This window comes from Quercus robur, chromosome 8, assembly GCF_932294415.1.
Source record: "Quercus robur chromosome 8, dhQueRobu3.1, whole genome shotgun sequence".
NCBI classification, from domain to species: Eukaryota; Viridiplantae; Streptophyta; class Magnoliopsida; order Fagales; family Fagaceae; genus Quercus; species Quercus robur.
The window spans coordinates 56,501,037-56,521,009 of NC_065541.1; the positions used below are offsets into that span (position 1 = coordinate 56,501,037).

At 36.4% G+C, this 19,973-nt stretch overlaps 1 protein-coding gene across 1 annotated transcript in view; it reads left to right on the forward strand.

The window, feature by feature from the left end:
* The window catches only part of LOC126697187 (stemmadenine O-acetyltransferase-like), a 69,398-nt gene extending 51,170 nt beyond the window's left edge, over positions 1-18,228 (forward strand). Inside the window, exon 2 of the mRNA XM_050394075.1 lies at positions 17,531-18,228. Coding sequence (XP_050250032.1) covers positions 17,531-18,130 — 600 coding nt within the window. The 3' untranslated portion in view covers positions 18,131-18,228. The remainder of the gene's footprint in view (positions 1-17,530) is intronic.
* The last annotated feature ends 1,745 nt before the right edge of the window (positions 18,229-19,973 follow it).

Below are 19,973 nucleotides of genomic sequence, written 5' to 3' on the forward strand. Positions count from 1 at the left end.
GAGATAGTCCTTTGTCTAATGTGAAGCTTCAATGATCAATTCAACCAAGGCATACACAATTAGCACTAGATCATGTGACCCATCTCAATTATAGAAATATGTATATATGACCTCCCACACATCTTGATAGCATAACTTGGAGCTTTTCATTTGACTCCACTATCAATCATAACATTTGATCTTTTTGATCTTTTGAGGCAATCATCTCTCATTGTGAGAGGGATAGATAACATTTCTCTTTGAAGAACAGGCCTTTGGCCTTTTTGAATGAAATTTCACTTTTAATATAAGGTCGCTTACCCTTTTTCCTAGTCAAATACTAGAATGTGCGACAGGCTTTTGCAGCTCAATATCTCTTTTCATTTGGAGATTTACATTTGGTGAGCTCTTTTTAGCAAAACAAAAATAAAAAATGGGAAGATATATAGACACAAGTCTATGCATGTCTCAAGATCAACATAACAATTCACTAATCATTCATGACAAGGTTGAAGATCTATTTACAACAATCACATAGATTTCAAGATTTTTCCCACAGTGATATGAGTGCATGAAAACAAGCAATGCTCGAAAATGCACAAAGCCATTAGCACAAAGGTACAAGGCAAAACAAGTTTTGAGACAAAACTCAACAAAGTCAATCAAGCTTTTTGATTTTCTAATTTTTATGTGATTTTTGGATTTTTGACACAAGAAACAAAAATGATTGAACAAACACAAAAATAACTAGCAGTATACACAAAAGAACAAACAAACAAGAAACATGTTGCAAAAAAAATGTGTGCCCCAACACAGACAGATTTATCATATTATAAAAATGTGAAGCACACAACACACAAGAGAGTCAAGGAATTGTACCGACACCAATGGTCTTACGGAGTGATTCAAACCGTGGACCATCGAGAGGCTTGGTGAAGATATCCGCCTTTTGATTGTCGGTGTGTATGAACTCAAGACACACAACTCTTTCCTCTACCAAATCCCGAATGAAATGGTAACGTATCTCTATGTGTTTGGATTTTGAATGCTGAACAGGATTTTTGGAAAGATTGATGGCACTGGTGTTGTCACAGAAGACACACATCGTTTCTTGAGGAATTCCATAGTCATGAAGTAATTTCTTCATCCAAAGAAGCTGAGTGCAACAACTTCCAGCAGCGATGTATTCTGCTTCTGCAGTAGATAGAGACACTGAATTCTGCTTCTTGCTCATCCACGAAACAAGATTGTTACCAAGATAAAAACAGCCGCCTGAAGTGCTTTTCCGATCGTCTACACTGCCAGCCCAGTCAGCATCCGAATACCCAGCAAGACACGCATTTGAGTCTTTTGAATACCACAGACCATAGTTTGCAGTACCATTCACATATCGAATGATTCGCTTAGCAGCAATCAGATGAGATTCCTTCAGATTAGCTTGGTACCTGGCACAAACGCCCACACTGAAAGCAATGTCCGGTCTACTTGCTATAAGGTAGAGCAAACTTCCTATGATGCTCCTATACAATGTAGGACTTACTTCAACTCCTGATGAATCCACATTCAGTTTAGTGGAAGAGCTCATGGGAGTGGAGGCATGTTTTTTGGAGTCTAGGCCAAACTTCTTGACAATATTTCTGGCATACTTCTCTTGAGATACAAATATACCCTCCTTCTGTTGTTTGACTTGAAGACCCAAAAAGAATGTGAGCTCCCCCACCATGCTCATCTCAAACTCCTTCTTCATCTCCTCAGAAAATTCAGTAGCACGATCTTCGATAGTTGCTCCAAACACTATGTCATCAACATAGACTTGTGCCACAAGGAGATAATCTTCATCATTTTTGACAAATAGAGTTCGATCGGCGTACCCTCTCTTGAAACCTCTATCTAGAAGATAATGTGTAAGACGATCGTACCAGGCTCTAGGCGCTTGTTTTAAACCATATAGTGCTTTCTTCAATCTTAATACATGATCTGGAAAATGAGGATCCTCAAATCCTTTTGGTTGCTCAACAAAAACCTCTTCATTTAGATATCCATTCAGAAAAGCACACTTAACATCCATTTGATAAAGTTTGAACTTCAAAGTGCACGCAATGGACATGAGGATTCGAATGGATTCGAGTCTTGCCACCGGAGCAAATGATTCATCAAAATCCACCCCTTCTACTTGTGTGTATCCTTGAGCCACCAACCGAGACTTGTTTCGAATTATCTCTCCATCTTCATCAGTTTTGTTTTTAAAAATCCACTTTGTGCCTATAACATGAACGTTCTCAGGCCGTGGAGCAAGTTCCCACACGTCATTCCTCACAAACTGATTCAGCTCTTCATGCATTGACTCAACCCAATTCTCATCTTGAAGAGCCTCTTCAACCCTTTTTGGTTCAAACTGTGCAAGATAACAGTGATATGTTACATGATTGGCTAACATAATATTTCCTTTCCTGAGGCGAAGACCGTCATCAAGTGATCCTATGATATTACTTTCCGGATGATTCTTGATAATTCTTGAGGATGGCCTTTTTGAAGTGGAAACTTCATCACTACGAGAGATAGGAGGATGAACTTCTGGAGGAGTAAGAGGACTTGAAGTTCTAGACATCGATCTCGTTTCCCTTCTTGGGTTGATGGGAGTCGATTCTACTTCTGGTATAGGTTCTTCACCTTCTATATCCAAAGCTTCTACCTCAACATCAGGCTCTTCGGTGCTCGGCCCTTCTACATCATCAATCATTTCCACCTTAGGTAAGGCATCATCAATCTTGACATTTATGGATTCCATCACAGTCTTTGTTCTCTTGTTAAACACTCTATATGCTCGACTTGTAGTAGAGTAGCCAAGAAAAATACCCTCATCACTTCTTGCATCAAACTTCCCAAGATTCTCTCGATCATTTAAGATATAACATTTACTTCCAAATACCTGGAAATACTTCACTTTAGGCTTCTTCTCATTCCATATCTCATATGCAGTCTTCTTTGTACCAACTCGAAAGAAAATCCTATTGCCAATGTGACACGAGGTGTTGACAGCTTCTCCCCAAAATTTTTGAGGTATTTGCTTGTTAAGCAACATGACTCTTGCCATCTCCTAAATCACACGGTTTTTTCTCTCTACCACTCCATTTTGTTGTGGAGTTTTGGGAGCTGAAAACTCTCTTTTAATACCATTCTTCTCACAGAAGGACTCGAATCTTGCATTCTCAAATTCTCTCCCATGATCACTTCTAACTTTGGCTATTGGAATCCCCTTTTCATTTTGTAGTTTCTTGCACAGAATCTCCAGCCTCTCACAAGCTTCTGATTTTTCTCTAAGGAATTCAACCCAAGTGTATCTTGAGTAGTCGTCCACAATGACCATAATATATCTTTTTCCCCCTAGGCTTTCAGTTCTGGTGGGCCCCATCAGATCAACATGAAGTAACTCCAAACAACGAGAGGTGGCTATCACATTTACCTTGTGATGACTTGCCTTAGTTTGCTTCCCCATTTGACATGCACCACAAATGGTCTTCTTTACTTTTCCAAACTTAGGAAGTCCCTCGACTGCTTCAAGTTTGGAGACTTTTGCTACTTGTTTGAAGTTGGCATGCCCAAATCTGTGATGCCACAGCTCCAACATATCCACCCGAGCACTTCTACACGATATTGGTGCCGTGGGAACTATTCCATAACAATTATCCGTAGTCCGATTTCCTTCCAAAACCTGAATCCCCTCTTCATTGATGATCAAACATCCTTTCTTGGAGAATTGTACCAGGAAGTCGTCATCACAAATTTGAGTGATGCTCAGCAAATTCACCTTCAGCCCTTTTATGAACAACACATCTTTCAACAGAGGCAAACCGGGTATCTCAATGGTTCCTTTGCCTAGGACTTGAGCATGGCTTCCATCCCCAAAGGTCACATAGTCACCTACCTTTTCTTTGAGTGACTTAAACAGTGACTTATCCCCTGTCATATGGCGAGAACACCCACTATCAAGATACCACAAACATGCATTAAACACCTTTAATGAGGTATGCACAAATAGGTTCACATGTGACAGACAATCTTGACCTTCAAACACAAACTCATCATCAGGTTTCATGCTACTTTTAGATTGATTTTTCATTTTCAGATTCTCAATCATCTCACACAACATTCTATTCTTTCTTTTATATTTCTTAATCAATGATTTTGATTCAGATATGCTACTGTGTAAGACAAGATTCTGATTCTCAAGATATTTTAGCATGTGAACAAAAACTCTAGCATGTTTCTTAGTTTTTAATAACTCTACAAGATCATCAGTAAGACACCTTTCAGACATATGCATAGAGACATTTTCACAAACACTTGAGCTACAATTCAGCATGGTATAAACGAAAACAACAACCACAACTCAGGGGTCTAGGATCACACTGAGGTAATAAAACCAACAGCAGTGTACCTGCTCTGATACCAATTGAAAGTCCAAAAACGTGTACAAAAACACTTTTGAACGTTTAGACCCCCAAAAACCAACTTAACCAACACAAGCAATATGTCAAACAACAAGTGTGCGGAAACTTAACATATGCTATAATATGAAATTGGTTAAACAACTATCTAAGCCATAACAAAATAAACCACAGCAGATAATGTAAAGGCAGAGATAGAGAGGAAGGAAGATGCAAACACAAAGATAACACCCGATGTGTTATCGAAGAGGAAACCGAAGACCTCGGCGAAAAACCTCTCCGCCGCCCTCCAAGCGGTAATCAATCCACTAGAAAATACAGTTGGGATACAAGGACAGCAATAGACCCTCCAAGCCTAATCTACCCAGTGCACCTAAGCCCTCCAAGCTTCTTGCTCCAACGAGGTTGCGCCGAACCTTTTTCTTTTCTAGCTTCCCGGATTCCGCTACTACACCGTAGCATCAACCAATGAAGATTGGCTCCTTCCTAACTGCTTCCCAGAACTCCAAACGACTGTCTCACAGAGATGATAATGGTGAGAACCAGGTTTGGTATAATGCCTCTCAAGGTTTTGACAATGGAGAGGAAGAGAGTGAGGGATTTTGATGAGACTCTAAGGTAGGGATTGTGTGTGAAACAATCTTGTTTTTCTTTAGGGTTTCTCTCTCAAAATTCTCTCTGGAAGCTCCCTTTCAATCGTGGGTTAAAGGGGTATTTATACTGGAGTGGAGAGGAATGTGAAACGTCAGGTTTTTCTAAAACAGGGGTGGCTCGCGGCTTGACCTCGCGGCTTGACTAAGTCGCGAGATCCAGTCGCGAGTTAACCGTATGGCCAGTTGTCCTGTTTTGTCCTGTAGTGCTCCAGCTAGCATGACTGTTCATCTTCCAGCATGCTTGGCACGTGTGCAGCTTCTGGCGGCTTGCAGCCGCGAGTCCACCCGCGAGTCCCAGCCGCGACACTCTGTTTTCTTGCACACTCTTGAGTAGTCTTCACTCTATCTCACTCACTACCCTTACAACAAACCCACCTAAATACAGGGTTACTAAATGCTGAATTACAAGCAAATTTGGCACGGAATAAAGCCAATTAGATGGTTGAATAAATTCAACCTTACAATTAGCAAAAAATTTAGAATAATCTCAACCTCATTGTGACAATGCTATTGAATCATGTTGCGGAAGTATTATCCCTAAATGTTGATTTGTGCCACTAGAACAAAATTCGGTGTAAATGACTTTCTTGACCAAACAACTCCCCATAATTTGACTATAGCATCGACTTTCGTGATAGATGTACTATTACTCACAAATGTTTAAGACAACCTTCTAAGTTCTAATGCCTTGCCTTTTCTTTAATCAAATAAATATAAATGGTAGAAAAAGAAATATTTGGGGAGAGAAAGAGAACAAAAACTGTATGTCTAGAAATGGAGAGCAAAAGAAGAAAAAAATCTAATACAACAAACTATCACATAACTTCTTTGTCACAATTGTGATGCAGTAGAATGTGAATAGTAGAGAAAAATATGGTGGATCCATATAAAAGTAATAAACAATCATTCATAGTCTGACACGTTAAAAATTTGTGGAATAGTTTGTGGCCCTAGAGCCACTCATGAAAGAAATCTAACAAGAAAGTGTATTCTGATGAGGGTATTATATAAGCCACTAATAACAATAATAGTCCATGGTTAGTATTACCCATAAATAACCAACCATTAATTTACTTAGAAATACCCAATGGCGAGAAAAGTGAATATATATATATATATACACATATATATAAAAGTTGATCATGATTGAGAGATGACTAAGCTGCACTTATTAATTACAATGAAAATGAGGGGGTAATCTGGACCACTTCTTGATTAGGCGAATTTGAAAATTGCAACCCCCCGAGACTTGGAGCATCTCCATTTATTCAAGTGTGTTAGGACATGTGATTTGATGTTAGGAACATATGTAAATTTAGAATTGACTAATCCTTTAACAAAACACACTTTACTTGTAATTGAGTAGATTCAAGATGTGTTTAATGCTTCAAGGAACAAGGTTTCAAGTTCAAGTGTTAAAGTCATGCGAGTCTATCCAAGAAACAAATGAAGAATGCTTGATTTTAAAACTCGACAACTAGCATTTATCGAGGTTTAAAAAACTGCTGAAGCCCAAAACTAGATAGCTAGCTCGATAGATACCCTATCTGTCGAGGTTTATGAAAAACAAACTTTCAGTTTTGTTTTGCATCACATCTGTGTGTATATGTTTGGGCTTTCTTTTTTCACAACCCTAAACATATATAAGGATTATTTTAAGGATCGTCAAAGGTTGCGCAAGTGTGAAGCAAAGTGGTGTTCATGCAAATTGTGATCGGAGATAGAATTTTCCCTAGTTTATCTTTCTCTTGAAGAAGTTGTTGTGTTTGTACACCTTAGGGTTTTGTGACCAAGGAACTTAAAGAAGATGTTGTGTTTGTACACCCTATTTGTCATGATCTTTATCATGTGATGAATTGAAGAACTTTGCAGCCAACATCTTTCTCAAGTTGGTGATTAATTCGCGTACTGGGATCCGCGCATATATTGGCTAGTCACGTACTAGGAGCCGTGCATTGAAAGAAGAGATTGTTACTATAGAACAAGTCCAATTGGGTATTGGGATAAGGGTTCAACTGTAGGTTGGTATAAGGTACTAGAATTCCTTTACTTGTAACCACTTGTTTTGATAATAGTGGATTCTCGGGAGTGGTGACTTCAAAATCACCCAGTAGAGTTTTTACTGTGTAGGTTTTCCCCATTCGTAAACAAATCACTGTGTTAATTTAATTTTCGCTACACTTTAGTTAATTGGTGATTTGTTTGTGCTACCACACATTTTGCATGTTAATTGAATTAATTAATTAACTTGGCTAAATCAATTGGTTAATTTATCACAAGGAGTCAATGCATTCTTGGCCTATCAAAGTGGTTGCAATTTCTTAATCGTGGAGCACGGCAAGGCTGACCTTTTCTTCTCTTTGAGATTCAACTATCTTCTCATTTGAAAAGATTGATTGTGAACCTTGAACTATTTAATTGTTTGAATAGATATTGTTGAGCAATAAATTATAAAAGAACCTAACTTAAAGGGGGAAAAAAGAACCCAAGTAAGCCTTATCAAAAAAATAAGAAAAAAAAAACCCAAGTAAGCCAAGGTGAAACTAGTCTCACAATTTTCATTACAAACTAGTTGTAATTAAATCTTAAGAATATAAAAAACATGCAATACAATATTTAAATTTTCAAAATATATAGCTATGCAAATATTTATTGTAAGAGTCGTAATTATTGACTACAATCAAATTTGTAACCAAACTTTCTCCTTGCAAAATAGGAAAGAAATAAAGAACATCATGTTGGTAGCCTCTTTCTTCCAAACACTTCTTTGGGTTCTTCACTAGTCTTAGGGTTTTTTTTATTTTATTTTTTATTTTTTATTTTATTTTTAAATGTATTTATAATTTTTCGTAGAGCTTCTTATGTAGTTCTATACTTTATGGGAATTGAGTTCAATAACTCCAAAATATGTAGACAATTTTTTCTTCTTGCTTGAGATCGATTGTATATGAAAATTGAAAAGGGTTTTGTGGCAAAGGTCAAATAAATATCCATGAGGTTAACAATGCTTCATAAATGTGAATATGTTAAATGCAAAGCATTGGCTTTATAGATTCATGATTCATGTTATGTATAGTTTGCCCATTGCTAGATTACTTGCTAATTTGCAGAACAATGACACTCAAATAAATGTGCCATTTCTGGATTAATTCTTTGAAAGTTTTTTTTGTGATTGTTCCAACTTGTGACGTTTAATATTAAACTTAATCCAATATGTTGCAAGGGATATATCGATAGGTCAATAGCATCATATCAAGATTTTTTAATATTAATAAAAATGTAAAATTATATGTTCAAAATTTAAGAAAGTAGCAAAAGTTTTCAGAAATTTTTTTTCCTCACAATCTGGAAAGCCTAGATTGTAGTCTTTTGGAATATAGTTTAACACCGTATTTATATTTTCAACCAATGAATGATTTTTTTTTTCCAGCTTCTTTTACTTTTCTAATTAAGGTGTTCAAAATTCAAATAAGATAAGATTCTATAATGTAGTGGGGAAAATTCTGAGCAAATATTGGGCCTTTTTACAACAAGATAAGTACTGGGCCCAAATCAAGTATTAGCCCAAATGATGAAGATAAATCCAATATTGGCTAGCCCATCTTTTAATGGACACAAAACCTCGGATCCTTGGTTAGGCCCAATACCCTTTTAGGCTGTACACCGAGGACGTCATGTTTAAGGTATATCTGAGCTACCGAGGTAATTCCCAGAGACGCTAAACTTCTCCGAGGTAGCTTTCTAAAAGTTCTTGATGATTCCTCAACAGCCCCTGCATCAATATAGGACACTTGCATGGCACCACCGCATTTAATGCAGAAGGACAGACCTAAACAGTGAGAAAAACCCCAAATGGCACCACCGCATTTAATGCAGAAGGACAGACCTAAACAGTGAGAAAAACCCCAAAAGTCTCAATTCATGATGAAAAACCTACAAAAAGAGAGCCCGATAAGACCAAAAGTTATCCAGGTGAACGCCTGAACAGTAAGGAATACCTTAAAAGTCTCCATTTATGATGAAAAACCTACAGAAGAAGAGCTCGATAAGACCAGAAGTTATCGAGGTGAACTAGGACAAAATACGTAGAAGAAGGAGATGACTCATATTGATGTCACGGAAGCCTAAAGATAGCACACACGATGCTCTCTTGATGGAATAGAAACTAAACTGTTAGTTCTTGGTAGTAAATCTCGAATCCACGAGGGGTTTCCCTGAATCTACAAGGGGTTTCCCTGAATCCACAAGGAGAAGAAAATTAGAATCCATCAAAGAAATAATTTGACAAAAGTCTATGTTTATTGATAATAGTCTGGTTTGCCTCTAACGACTACAAAACATATAAATACTGTTATGAATACCGTTTCAAACCCTGTTTTGGTTTGTCTAGTGGAATAGAATATTTCAGTACCGGTTTATTTCGATGTACCATTCCAAGGTGTTTCGGGGTTCCTAAAAATTTATATATCTATATATATATATATATTCTTATACAACATAAAATTATCAATTCAAAGAAAAGACACCATTTAATTGTATAAAACTATAAATTAAACACAAATCTACAAATCACAAAGTGTCAAACAACATTTTAAAAAAAATTACCCAAAATCAAAATCATTACACAAATCACAGATACCACAAATCAAAATTCAAAATCAAATGTACACTATTACCTTCAAAAAGATATAAATATATATAAATATAAATATATATATATATATATATCAGTTTGATATCAATTAATAGAATATCTTATATATTTTACAGTCAAAATATATTTAAAATAAAATAGTATAATAAATTATAGTGCCCGGAGAGGAAAATGAATGATAACTTCGTAAGTTCTTAGGTTTTTAATTTTTTAGAGAAAGAGAAAACAAATATAAAAAATAGAACATTGCTACGTAAGACAGAGAGTAGAGAAAAGACAAATGAGAAAGAAGCAAAGAAAAGGCAATAAATGAGAGGAAGAAGAGTAAAAAGTAAAGTAGTAGTACCTGACAATATGACATGGATAGGAGAAACAAGTAAAAGAGAAAAGTTAAAAAAGCAAATGCAGCATAACATTGTTCCACTCGAAATTCAAGTTTTGGCAAGAATTGGCCAAAACAGTTCGGAATGGCTGGAATGCACGGAAATTCACTGGAATTGAAGCAGAGGTGGAACAAGGGGGTTTAGTGTGCCAGTTTCATGACTGGAATGGAATATTTCACCTGTTCCAGTTGGAACGGAACGAAATTCACAACAATGATAAATACTGAAAAAAACGTCTAAAAATCCTAATTCGCACTAATTATGCGATTAGGTAACAAAATACTAAAATTTACCAAAAATGACAAAATTGAGTTAAATGCAGAATCATAAACTACTGACCTTAAGGGTCGTCTCAAAATAGACAGGGCCTTATTCTGACTTTTAAACTAAAAGTTATTATGAAAAAACAAATATTACTATAAATAGCCAAAACACTATTTTCGAGGATTTGCCTTAATTTTGGCGACGTGTATGGCATCATGAATCTAGATTAGAATGTCGTTTCCCTTCAACTTGCCACATTTAATACAATTTCGACACTGTCATCTCGATAGCCCATACTTTTTGTCCTTCAATTTGTTGTAGGTACCAACAGGAAATCTCTCCTTTCTAAGATAGACCAACACTAAATCACCAACATTGAAGATCTTCTCACACCTCTTCTTATCAACAACTTCTTTGTACTTAGCATTAATTTGTAGCTTCAAGTTTCTACCTCACCTCCTCTTGCATGGCTTGAATACGGTCAGCCATATTCTCTACTGCTTGACTCACTCTTGGAAGCGCAAGTAAAGGTACCAAGTCCAAAGTGTGTTTTGTGGGCACGCAATAGACAGTGGCAAATGGAGATTTATCAATTCTTCTGTTGACTGAACTGTTGTAAGCAAACTCTTCTTAGGACATTGCAAGATCCTATTACTTGGGCCTCTTGCCTAAGATACATAGGATCAGATTCCCTAAAGTGCAATTAACCACTTCTATCTGGTCGTCAGTTTAAGGATGACTAGTGCTGCTACAATTCAAGGAAGTGTTAAAACACTTCCACAAAGTCCGCCAGAAGTAACTAATGAACTTGGTATCTCGGTCAGAGGTGATGGACTTTGGCACTCCATGCAAACACACAACTTCTTTAAAGAATAGATTGGCCACTCGAGTAGCATCTAAAGTCTTCTTGATGAGCTTTCATTGAAATTTTGGAATGGGTTTTCACTTAAATGTGTTTAAATCCTCATACATTGTATTACATTAACATTATAATGATGTTGTCATGCATTTAGATGTGTGCTATATGTTTGTGTGCTGATACGTTTGGATTGGGCTGAGCCCATGAGGCAATTTCTTTTGCATGTCACATGTTCATGCATTTTCCATGCATACCTACTTCTTTTCAATATACTTGATATATTTGAAACTGCTTAGGACTTTTCTGATTGTCATTCATTCTCTCCCTCTCTGTTAGTTTACGTTAGTCGTGTCTACGGCACCTAAGCGTAAATCCACTCCAACTCGAAATCCTCTTCATTCCGGTGCTTCTTCTTCGTCTAATCTTACTCTATCTCATATCCAGTTTCGTGATGATGATGCCTTTAAGACATTTTTGGAGAACTTTTCTAGACGAGGCATTCATTCAGAACGCCAAGTCATTTTTAGAGACTTTACTGACACCGACCTTCCCTCTGTCATTCACAGTAGGGGATGGGAGTCACAATGTGACGTCCCGGTCACCTATCCTCTCGTGCTTATCTAGGAATTCTACTCCAACATGAACGGGATTGATCGGTCAGTACCTCTTTTCTTCACTCATGTTCGAGGTACGCGCATTCCTATCACACCCCAGCTGGTTGCGGATGTGCTTCGGGTCCCTAGGATAGAGTTTCCTGACTATCCTATTTGTGAGCGTCTGAGGACTGTGTCCAGGGATGAGCTCATGTCTGCTTTTTATGAGCGTCCTACTGCTTGGGGTAAGCGTCTTTTTACACCATGTCGACCTTTTGCTAAAGGTCCTAGATTCATGAACATGGTGATAACTTTTGTTTTGCATCCACTCTCTCACTATAACTCCGTCACAAAGCCTCGTACTTGATTTTTTTTTATCACTTCTTGAGCATCTTACCATAGATTTCCCTTCTTATTTCATTTTGTCTATTATAGATGTTCATCTAGATTCGGCGTCCCGTGATAAGCTCATCTTTCCTTCCGCTATCTCAAGAATCTTACGCCATTTTTCCACGCCATTTTTCCGTTCCTTTTCCCTCTTACAACCATTTTACCGTCATGTGTGCCATAGATTACGCTACCATTAAACGTAGCGAGGTCCAGCTTCGGTCACGGCAGTCAGATTCAGTAGCTCTTTCCTCCCATTTAGCTCCATCCCGTTCTGCTCCATCCATATCGGCTCCTCCTTCTTCTTCGGGCGATGTGTCTTTAGGAGATATCATGGCGCAGTTGCAGCGCATATATGCTTGCCTAGATACATTCTCTACGGAATTGTATCAGGTGAACATTCGTGTCGGTCGTATTGCACGACAACAGGCGTCCATGGGTGGTTTTGCTCCTGAGGCTACTCCTTCACCACCTTCTCCCGTGGTTTCTGATTCTGAGAATGAGGATGATGATGATGCTTCGAATGATGCTGATGGAGATGCTAGCTCTACCGATGAGATGTCTATTTGACACTCTTACCCTTTGTCATTCGTGACAAAAAGGGGGAGTAGTTTTGGTATGAGAGTAGTCTATCTTAGGGGGAGAATTAGTATAGGACCATTTTGTTAGGGGGAGTGTTAATACATTTTGAGGGATGTAGTAAGGATAGTATGTATCTTTTCTTTTCTTTCTTTTTAGATGCATTATTCTTGTACATGAGGTCTTGTGACCATTTATAGACATACATTGTACTTATCTCTTTTTTTATATTGATGTGTGTTTTTCTTTCACCTACCCCTTCATGTGTTGTTTCTTTTCTCCCTTTATACACATGTTTCTTATACTTGTATACAATCTATTACTTCTGTTTCACACAAAGATGCATTGATGGGTTTTGTTTAAAGTGTTTCAGAAATACAGGTTGTCAAAGTTTACTTGCAATAAACTCTCTTCTTGCAAAGTTTTTCAAGAGTTTGTGTTATGATAGATTTTATTGTATTCAACAAGTAAATATGAGTTGAGTGATTTATGACTTCTCTCATATGTTCATTTTTTTGTTGTGGTTTTGTCATAGATTGCCAAAGGGGGAGATTGTTAGGACACAGGTGTTTCACATGTTAAGAACATATGTCATGATTTTATGTAATTGGCTTATCCTTTGACAAAATGCACTTTACTTGTATTTGGGTAGATTTAGGATGTCTTTAAATACTTCAAGAAATCTTGTTTCAAGATCAAGTGTTAAAACCTTCAAGTCTGTTCAAGAAAACAAGTTCAGAGTGCAAAATCATTAAAACTCGACAGCTGCATCTATCGAGCTTAAGGAAGCTGTTCTACATTCTCGACAGTTGCTCGATACCTGCTATTTGTCGAGATTTAAGATTCTCAGAATTCCAATCTGATTTTCTTGGGATCCGTGAATGTGTCTTTGGGCTTTCTTTTCTCCTAACCCTAGACATATAAAAGGATCAGTTTAAGGGCCATCAAAGAGTTCACAAGTTGCACAAGTTTTGAGCGAACTTTGTTCAAGCAAATTGTGACCGGAGACGAAGTTCTTGACCTAGTTCATCTCTTTCTCTTGAAGAAGTTGTTGTGTATATGCACTATAGGGTTTTGTGACCAAGTATCTTCTTGATCTTCATCATGTGAATGAACTGAAGGACTTTGCAACCAACAACCTTCTTAGTTGGTGATTGAAGTCGCGTATTGGGATTCACACAATTGGTTAGTCACGTACTGGGAGTCGTGCATCTAAAAGGGAAACTGTTACTATAGAACAAGTCCAATTGGGTATTGGGGTAAGGTTTCAATTGTAAGTTGGTAAGGTACTTGGATTCCTTTACTTGTAATCGCTTGTTATGATAATAGTGGAGTTTCGGGAGTGGTGACCTAAAAATCACCCGGTAGGGTTTTTGCCGTTAGGTTTTCCCCATTCGTAAACAAATCACCATGTTATTTATTTTCCGCTGCATATTTAGTTTGTTGGTGATTTGTTTGTGCTACCATACGTTTGCGTGATAAATTAATTAATTAATTAATTAATTTTTATCACAAAGGGTCATTCAGTTTGTGACTTATCAATTCACACTGCACTGTAGCTCATTCACCTAGTCACACTATAGCTCATATATATATATTTATAATAAAAAAAAAAAAGGCAAAAATACTACTTTCGTCCCTACATTTTCATCCAATTTTCACTTTGGTCCTTACTTTTTTATTTTACCATTTTTAGTCCCTAAAATGAAAAATATGTTTTATTTTACTCCTTACCATCATCTCACTAATAGAAATTATCTACGTGACAAACGGAGTGCACTATTGGTATATTAAAAGCTAACATGGCCATTAAAACAATAATAAAAAATTTTATTTGGCATTAAAAAAATACCACGTCAACATCGATCTAAAAAAAAAATTATTTATCAATTTTAACTAAATAAAAAAATAAATAATAGAATTAAAAACCAAAAATTATATAAATTAAAATCTAATTGTATCTTGAACAAAAAAACCAAGAACACAGATTTAAATACAAGAAAAACATATTCCTTTTCAGTCTCCTTTTCATTAAACCCACACAATCTCATCCTCTCTCAATCTCTCTTTTCCTCTCTCACATAGCCCGATCCCCTCTCTCACATAGCTCGATCCCAACCATCTTATTTTCCTCTCTCACTCTCACCGAGCCAATCCCAACCATGGCCAAAAGTCAATCACCTTCTCTACCTCATCCTCTCAAACCCACATCCTAGGCAAACACGAGCAAGAAGAAAGCAGTGGTAGCTAAGAGAGGAGGTGGTTTTGTTGTCAGGTGAGGTTGATTTCGTTTAGGTTTGATAGTTTCGAATCTGAGGTTGGAGGTGATTTGGTTTCAGCTCTAAGGTTTGGATATGAGGTTTGTCTTTAGTTTCCCATAAAGTATAAGAAAATTTGGGTCTTGAGTTTTGTGTTTGGGGGCCAAAAATCTGGGTTTGATTTTTGTGTTTGATGTTTTGGTGGTGTGGGGGTTTGAAATATGGGTTCGAATCTAGGTTTGAATTTAATTTTTTGAATCTAGGTTTGAATTTAATTTTTTGGGTTTTAAATTTGCTGGGTTTGTGTTTTTGTTCAAATGTTTAATGTGTTCAAGTTTAATTTATCAATTTTATCTGGGTTTGTCAAGAATGTTGGAATGAATTCTAATTCTGGGTTTCGACTCTAAGGTTCAAATTTTTTGGGGTTTTAAATTTTCTTTTCATCTTTAATTTCTTGTTCATGTTTAATCTGACGTGGATTTGAAGTTTAATTTTGTGTTCTTATTTTTTGGGTTTGTGACTTTTGGTGTTTAATTTTGTGTTCTTAAAACTAGGTTGGTGTTCTTGTTGTTCTTGTTAAAGGTACACTTAGATCTCAATTCATGTGACTTTTGGTTTTTAATTTTTTTTATTTAGTTAAAATGGTAATTTAAAAAAAAAATAGATGCTAACATGACATTTTTTTAATGCAAAATAATTTTTTTTTTTAATTTTAATGGCCACGTCAGCTTTTAATATGCCAACAGTGCACTCCATCTACCACGTAGACAATTTCCGTTAGTGAGATGACAGTAGGAACTAAAACAGAACGCATTTTTCATTTTAGGGACTAAAAAGGGTAAAATAAAAAAGTAGGGACTAAAGTGGGAATGAGGATGTAGGAACAAAAATAGTATTTCCGCCTAAAAAAAAATTATTTTATTGTGTTGTTTATATTATTTTATTGTGTTGAAAACTAAAATAAAACCACTTATATTAGGTGTTTTGTAAAGTGGGAAGGTAAAATAAATAAAGTAACTTTTTTGTGGAAAAATATTGCTAAATTTATGGCTCTACCAATATGGATGCATATGATAAAGAATTTATAGTAGCTACACAGGTGGGAGGATACAACCCATGAACTCCCCTTACCATCAATCATGGACACTAGTACGATTGAGGAGACTAAAGGTTTGTTGCAATTTCCTCCGGTATTAATCATGGGGAAATTATTGGGTAGTCTTAGAGCAATGCTTCGGTCTCTCACATGATGGTGGACCAGACTACATAATAATTTGCCTAATCATAAACCTATGAGCTGTGGGAAGGTGCTTATAATGCAAGAGTAATTTCTAAATATATTATTTAGCAAAAAAATAAGAATTCTAAATATACTAGTGCGTTGTGACACCATGAAAAGGAAAAAAAAATTGAAAGGATAAATTACCATTTGGTCCATAATGTTTACTTTATAGGTTAAAATGATTTCTAACCATTCAAATATGCCAGTTTAGTTCCTAATTTTTTGATATTATGTCAAAATAGTCAATGATTTTAATTTAAAAATAAAATAACAAAGAAAATATTTGGAGTTAGTTTATTTTCAAACTTAAAATTTGAAACTTATTTTCTTTGTTTTCTCAGGAATGCAAACAACGAGGGAAACATGTCCATGGTGTAAAGCTGAAAAATGATTTAAAAAAAAGTTAATGGAGAGTGGTGAGCATCTGAAACAGCAAGCTCAAAAAGAAGGAAAGGATAAAAATATGATTAAATGACAGGGAGGAAAATCTTAATTAAACGCTAAGGGTAAAAAAAGAAGAGGAATGATCGTATCCAACCGGTACATAAACGAATAAAATGTCTGGATGCCATCATCACGGTCACACTAGCCAGTAGCCACAAGATGCTTATAAATTATAACAGGAAACCTTTCAGTAAACACAGCTAGTACCACCGGCAAGGTCTTTGATCAAAAAAAGAGAGAGATATTTCACTATCGAGACTACTAAGGCAAAGCAATTCGTGCGGCAAAATGGTGAAGGTTGAGGTCACTATCATTTCAAAGGAAACAATGAAACCATCTTCACCAACATTGCACCATCTGAAACCATACAAATTCACCCTCTTTGATTAGGTCACTCCTGCAACTTACGTTCCCACAGTCTTCTTCTACCCCATGAGTACTAATCTCAACCTCGACATGTCCCAAATTATTGCACAGCTTAAAAAATCCCTTTCAGATACCCTCAATATCTTTTATCCATTTTCTGGGAGCATAAAAAACAACCTTTTTATCCATGATTTCGACACGGGTGTTCCCGTTTCGGAAGCTCGTGTTAATTGTTCCATGTTTGAGTTCCTTAAGCACCAAGAAAAAGACTTACTGGCCCTATTCGTTCCGTATCGTGCCTTTTGCAAGGAAACAGATACTACTATAGGTCAAGTAGCTATTCAACTGAATATCTTTGTTTGTGGTGGAAGCTCACATAAGATTGGAGATGCAACAACATCGAGTGCTTTCCTTCATTCTTGGGCTGCCACTTTTACTGGGTCTCCGGAAGAAGTTATACATCCAAATTTCTGTGAGGGATCAACCATGTTTCCACCTAGAGATTCACTTCCTCATAAGTATATAGATACAATGGATAACTTATGGTTCAAAGAAGGTGATTATGTTACAAGAAGGTTTGTGTTCCATGACAAAGCAATAGCCACCCTAAGAGCCAAAGCAAAAAGTGAATTAGTTCCTAAACCTACACGCATTGAGGCACTAACTTGTTTCATTTGGAAACATTGCATGGCAGCTTCTAAAGGCATATCAGCGGGTTTGAAAAAGACATCCATGGCTATGCTGGTCCAAGCGGTGAACTTAAGGACACGAATGAAGCCTCGCTTGTCAGATGCTTCTATTGGAAATATATTTTGGTGGGCACCTGCAGCAGTTGATTTGACTATGGAAGAGAGAGAGTTGCATGAATTGGTGGACCTTGTAAACGCCGCCATCACAGGGTTTGATACCGATTTTGAGGAAAATTTGCAAGGAAATGAAGGGTTTTTGGCTTTCTCTGATTACTTTAACCAGTTAGAATAAATGTTTTCTGCAGAAATAAAACCAGATGTTTGGGCGTTTACATGCTGGCTTAGGAGTACTTGATTTTGATTGGGGGAAGCCATTTTGGATTGGTATCATGGGGAAAGTTGGTTCTGCATTCAGAAATTTAACAATGTTCGGTGAAACCCCATGCGGTATTGGGATTGAGGCATGGTTGACCATGGATGAGAAAGAAATGGCTATATTGGAGAATGATCCTGAATTTCTTGCATTTGCTTCTCTAAATCCTAGCATTTTACTCCCTCTTTAAAATCTTTGGATGTATTTATGTTTGATGCCCAAGATAAGTAAAATAGAATTGGTTGATGGTAGTGTATGAAAATAAATCATTAATAAATTGGTTTATCAGCGCTATACTCTTGATACAAATTAGGGCTTTGACAGTGTTCACATGTTTACACTATTGAATCTAAAAGGGTGTGTGCCCTGTTGAAGGTGAAGTAATAATTAGCCTTAAAATCATAGGAGTACTTGTAAGGCATTTTGCTCAGTATGTAAGTTTAAAGAATTCTCGCACGTATTGAAATTCTTCTCCTTTTTTATTTTTATAATTGTAATTCCTTTTCTGAATCAAATGTAACGAATTCCTTAAGTTGTAATAAGAATTTATATAAGTGCAGTTCATCCACATATATTTTGTTGTGATTCAATTTTTCTAGTCAGAATGACAGCATTTGTCACAGTGATTCGCTATACACAATGCGTGGATAAATCTAGAAATTTGCTATGATTTTGTCTCCATTAAGTATTTGTGAGTTGAAAGCTTATCAGGGTATCAACAACCCGAGATCCATGCTTACAATCCTAATATTTCTTAAATAACCCCTAATGCATGGTAATAAGACAGTAAAATTTTTACATCTGTTAGCCTCCTCATTTATTAGTGCCTTGAGTACAACTTTGTTATGATTTCAGTGTTCTACATGGATTTAGTGTAAGTTTAATTATGTATTTATAAGTTCTTGAGTACTCTCCTCTTGCAAACTGGTTTTTAAGGATGACATCTACTCATGAGTTTGTGGAGTATTATGATTAGACAGCAAACCAACTAAGCATTTAGCATCTAGCTCTACACTAAAAGATGTTTGATGTTGAGATACAAAGGCAAGTAAGAGGCCATATTGGAGAGCATGACGTTCAGCTTTGATGCTGGAGGAGTGGCCGAGAAACTGAGAGGATCCTTTTAGTTGAATAATGTCTTTTTTATTTGTTTAACTCACTTTAATATCTTTATATATATTTTTAAGCCATCTCTGGTTAGAAATTTATGCCATGCCTTTGTTAAACATATTGGGAAAAAGATATAAAATAAAAAAAAATAAAAAATCAAGCACTGCGTTGTTGATTGGGATGGGCTTAATTTTTTTGACTAAAGAGTCCATTACAACAATCACTTATACAAACTCAGAGTCAGAGCAACCCAGTGAAAATGAGCTTCAGATTCAGGGATTGAGACACGTACATTTTCTGACTATATGTTTATGGTGCGCTATTTTTATTGATATTGCTGGTGCATGTGGATCATGTTGCTTTTAGCACTACTGGAGCTGTCGAAGGAACCAATTTTTATTGCAACTGGGAAACTTGTCAATCTTAGTGAACAACAGCTTGTTGATTGCGATAACACCGTTAGCTACTTAGTTCTAATTTTTAATCTCATTTCGATTCATCCTCAAGTTAAAAGCCTTCTTGTATATCTTCACATTGTGCTAAGAAATCAAAAATCTTGGGAGTTTTTTGTTTTTTCTTTAATCAATCATTATATAAAAATAAAAATTATTGATTTGCAGGCATTATATATATGCCCTTAATGATCTCAGAT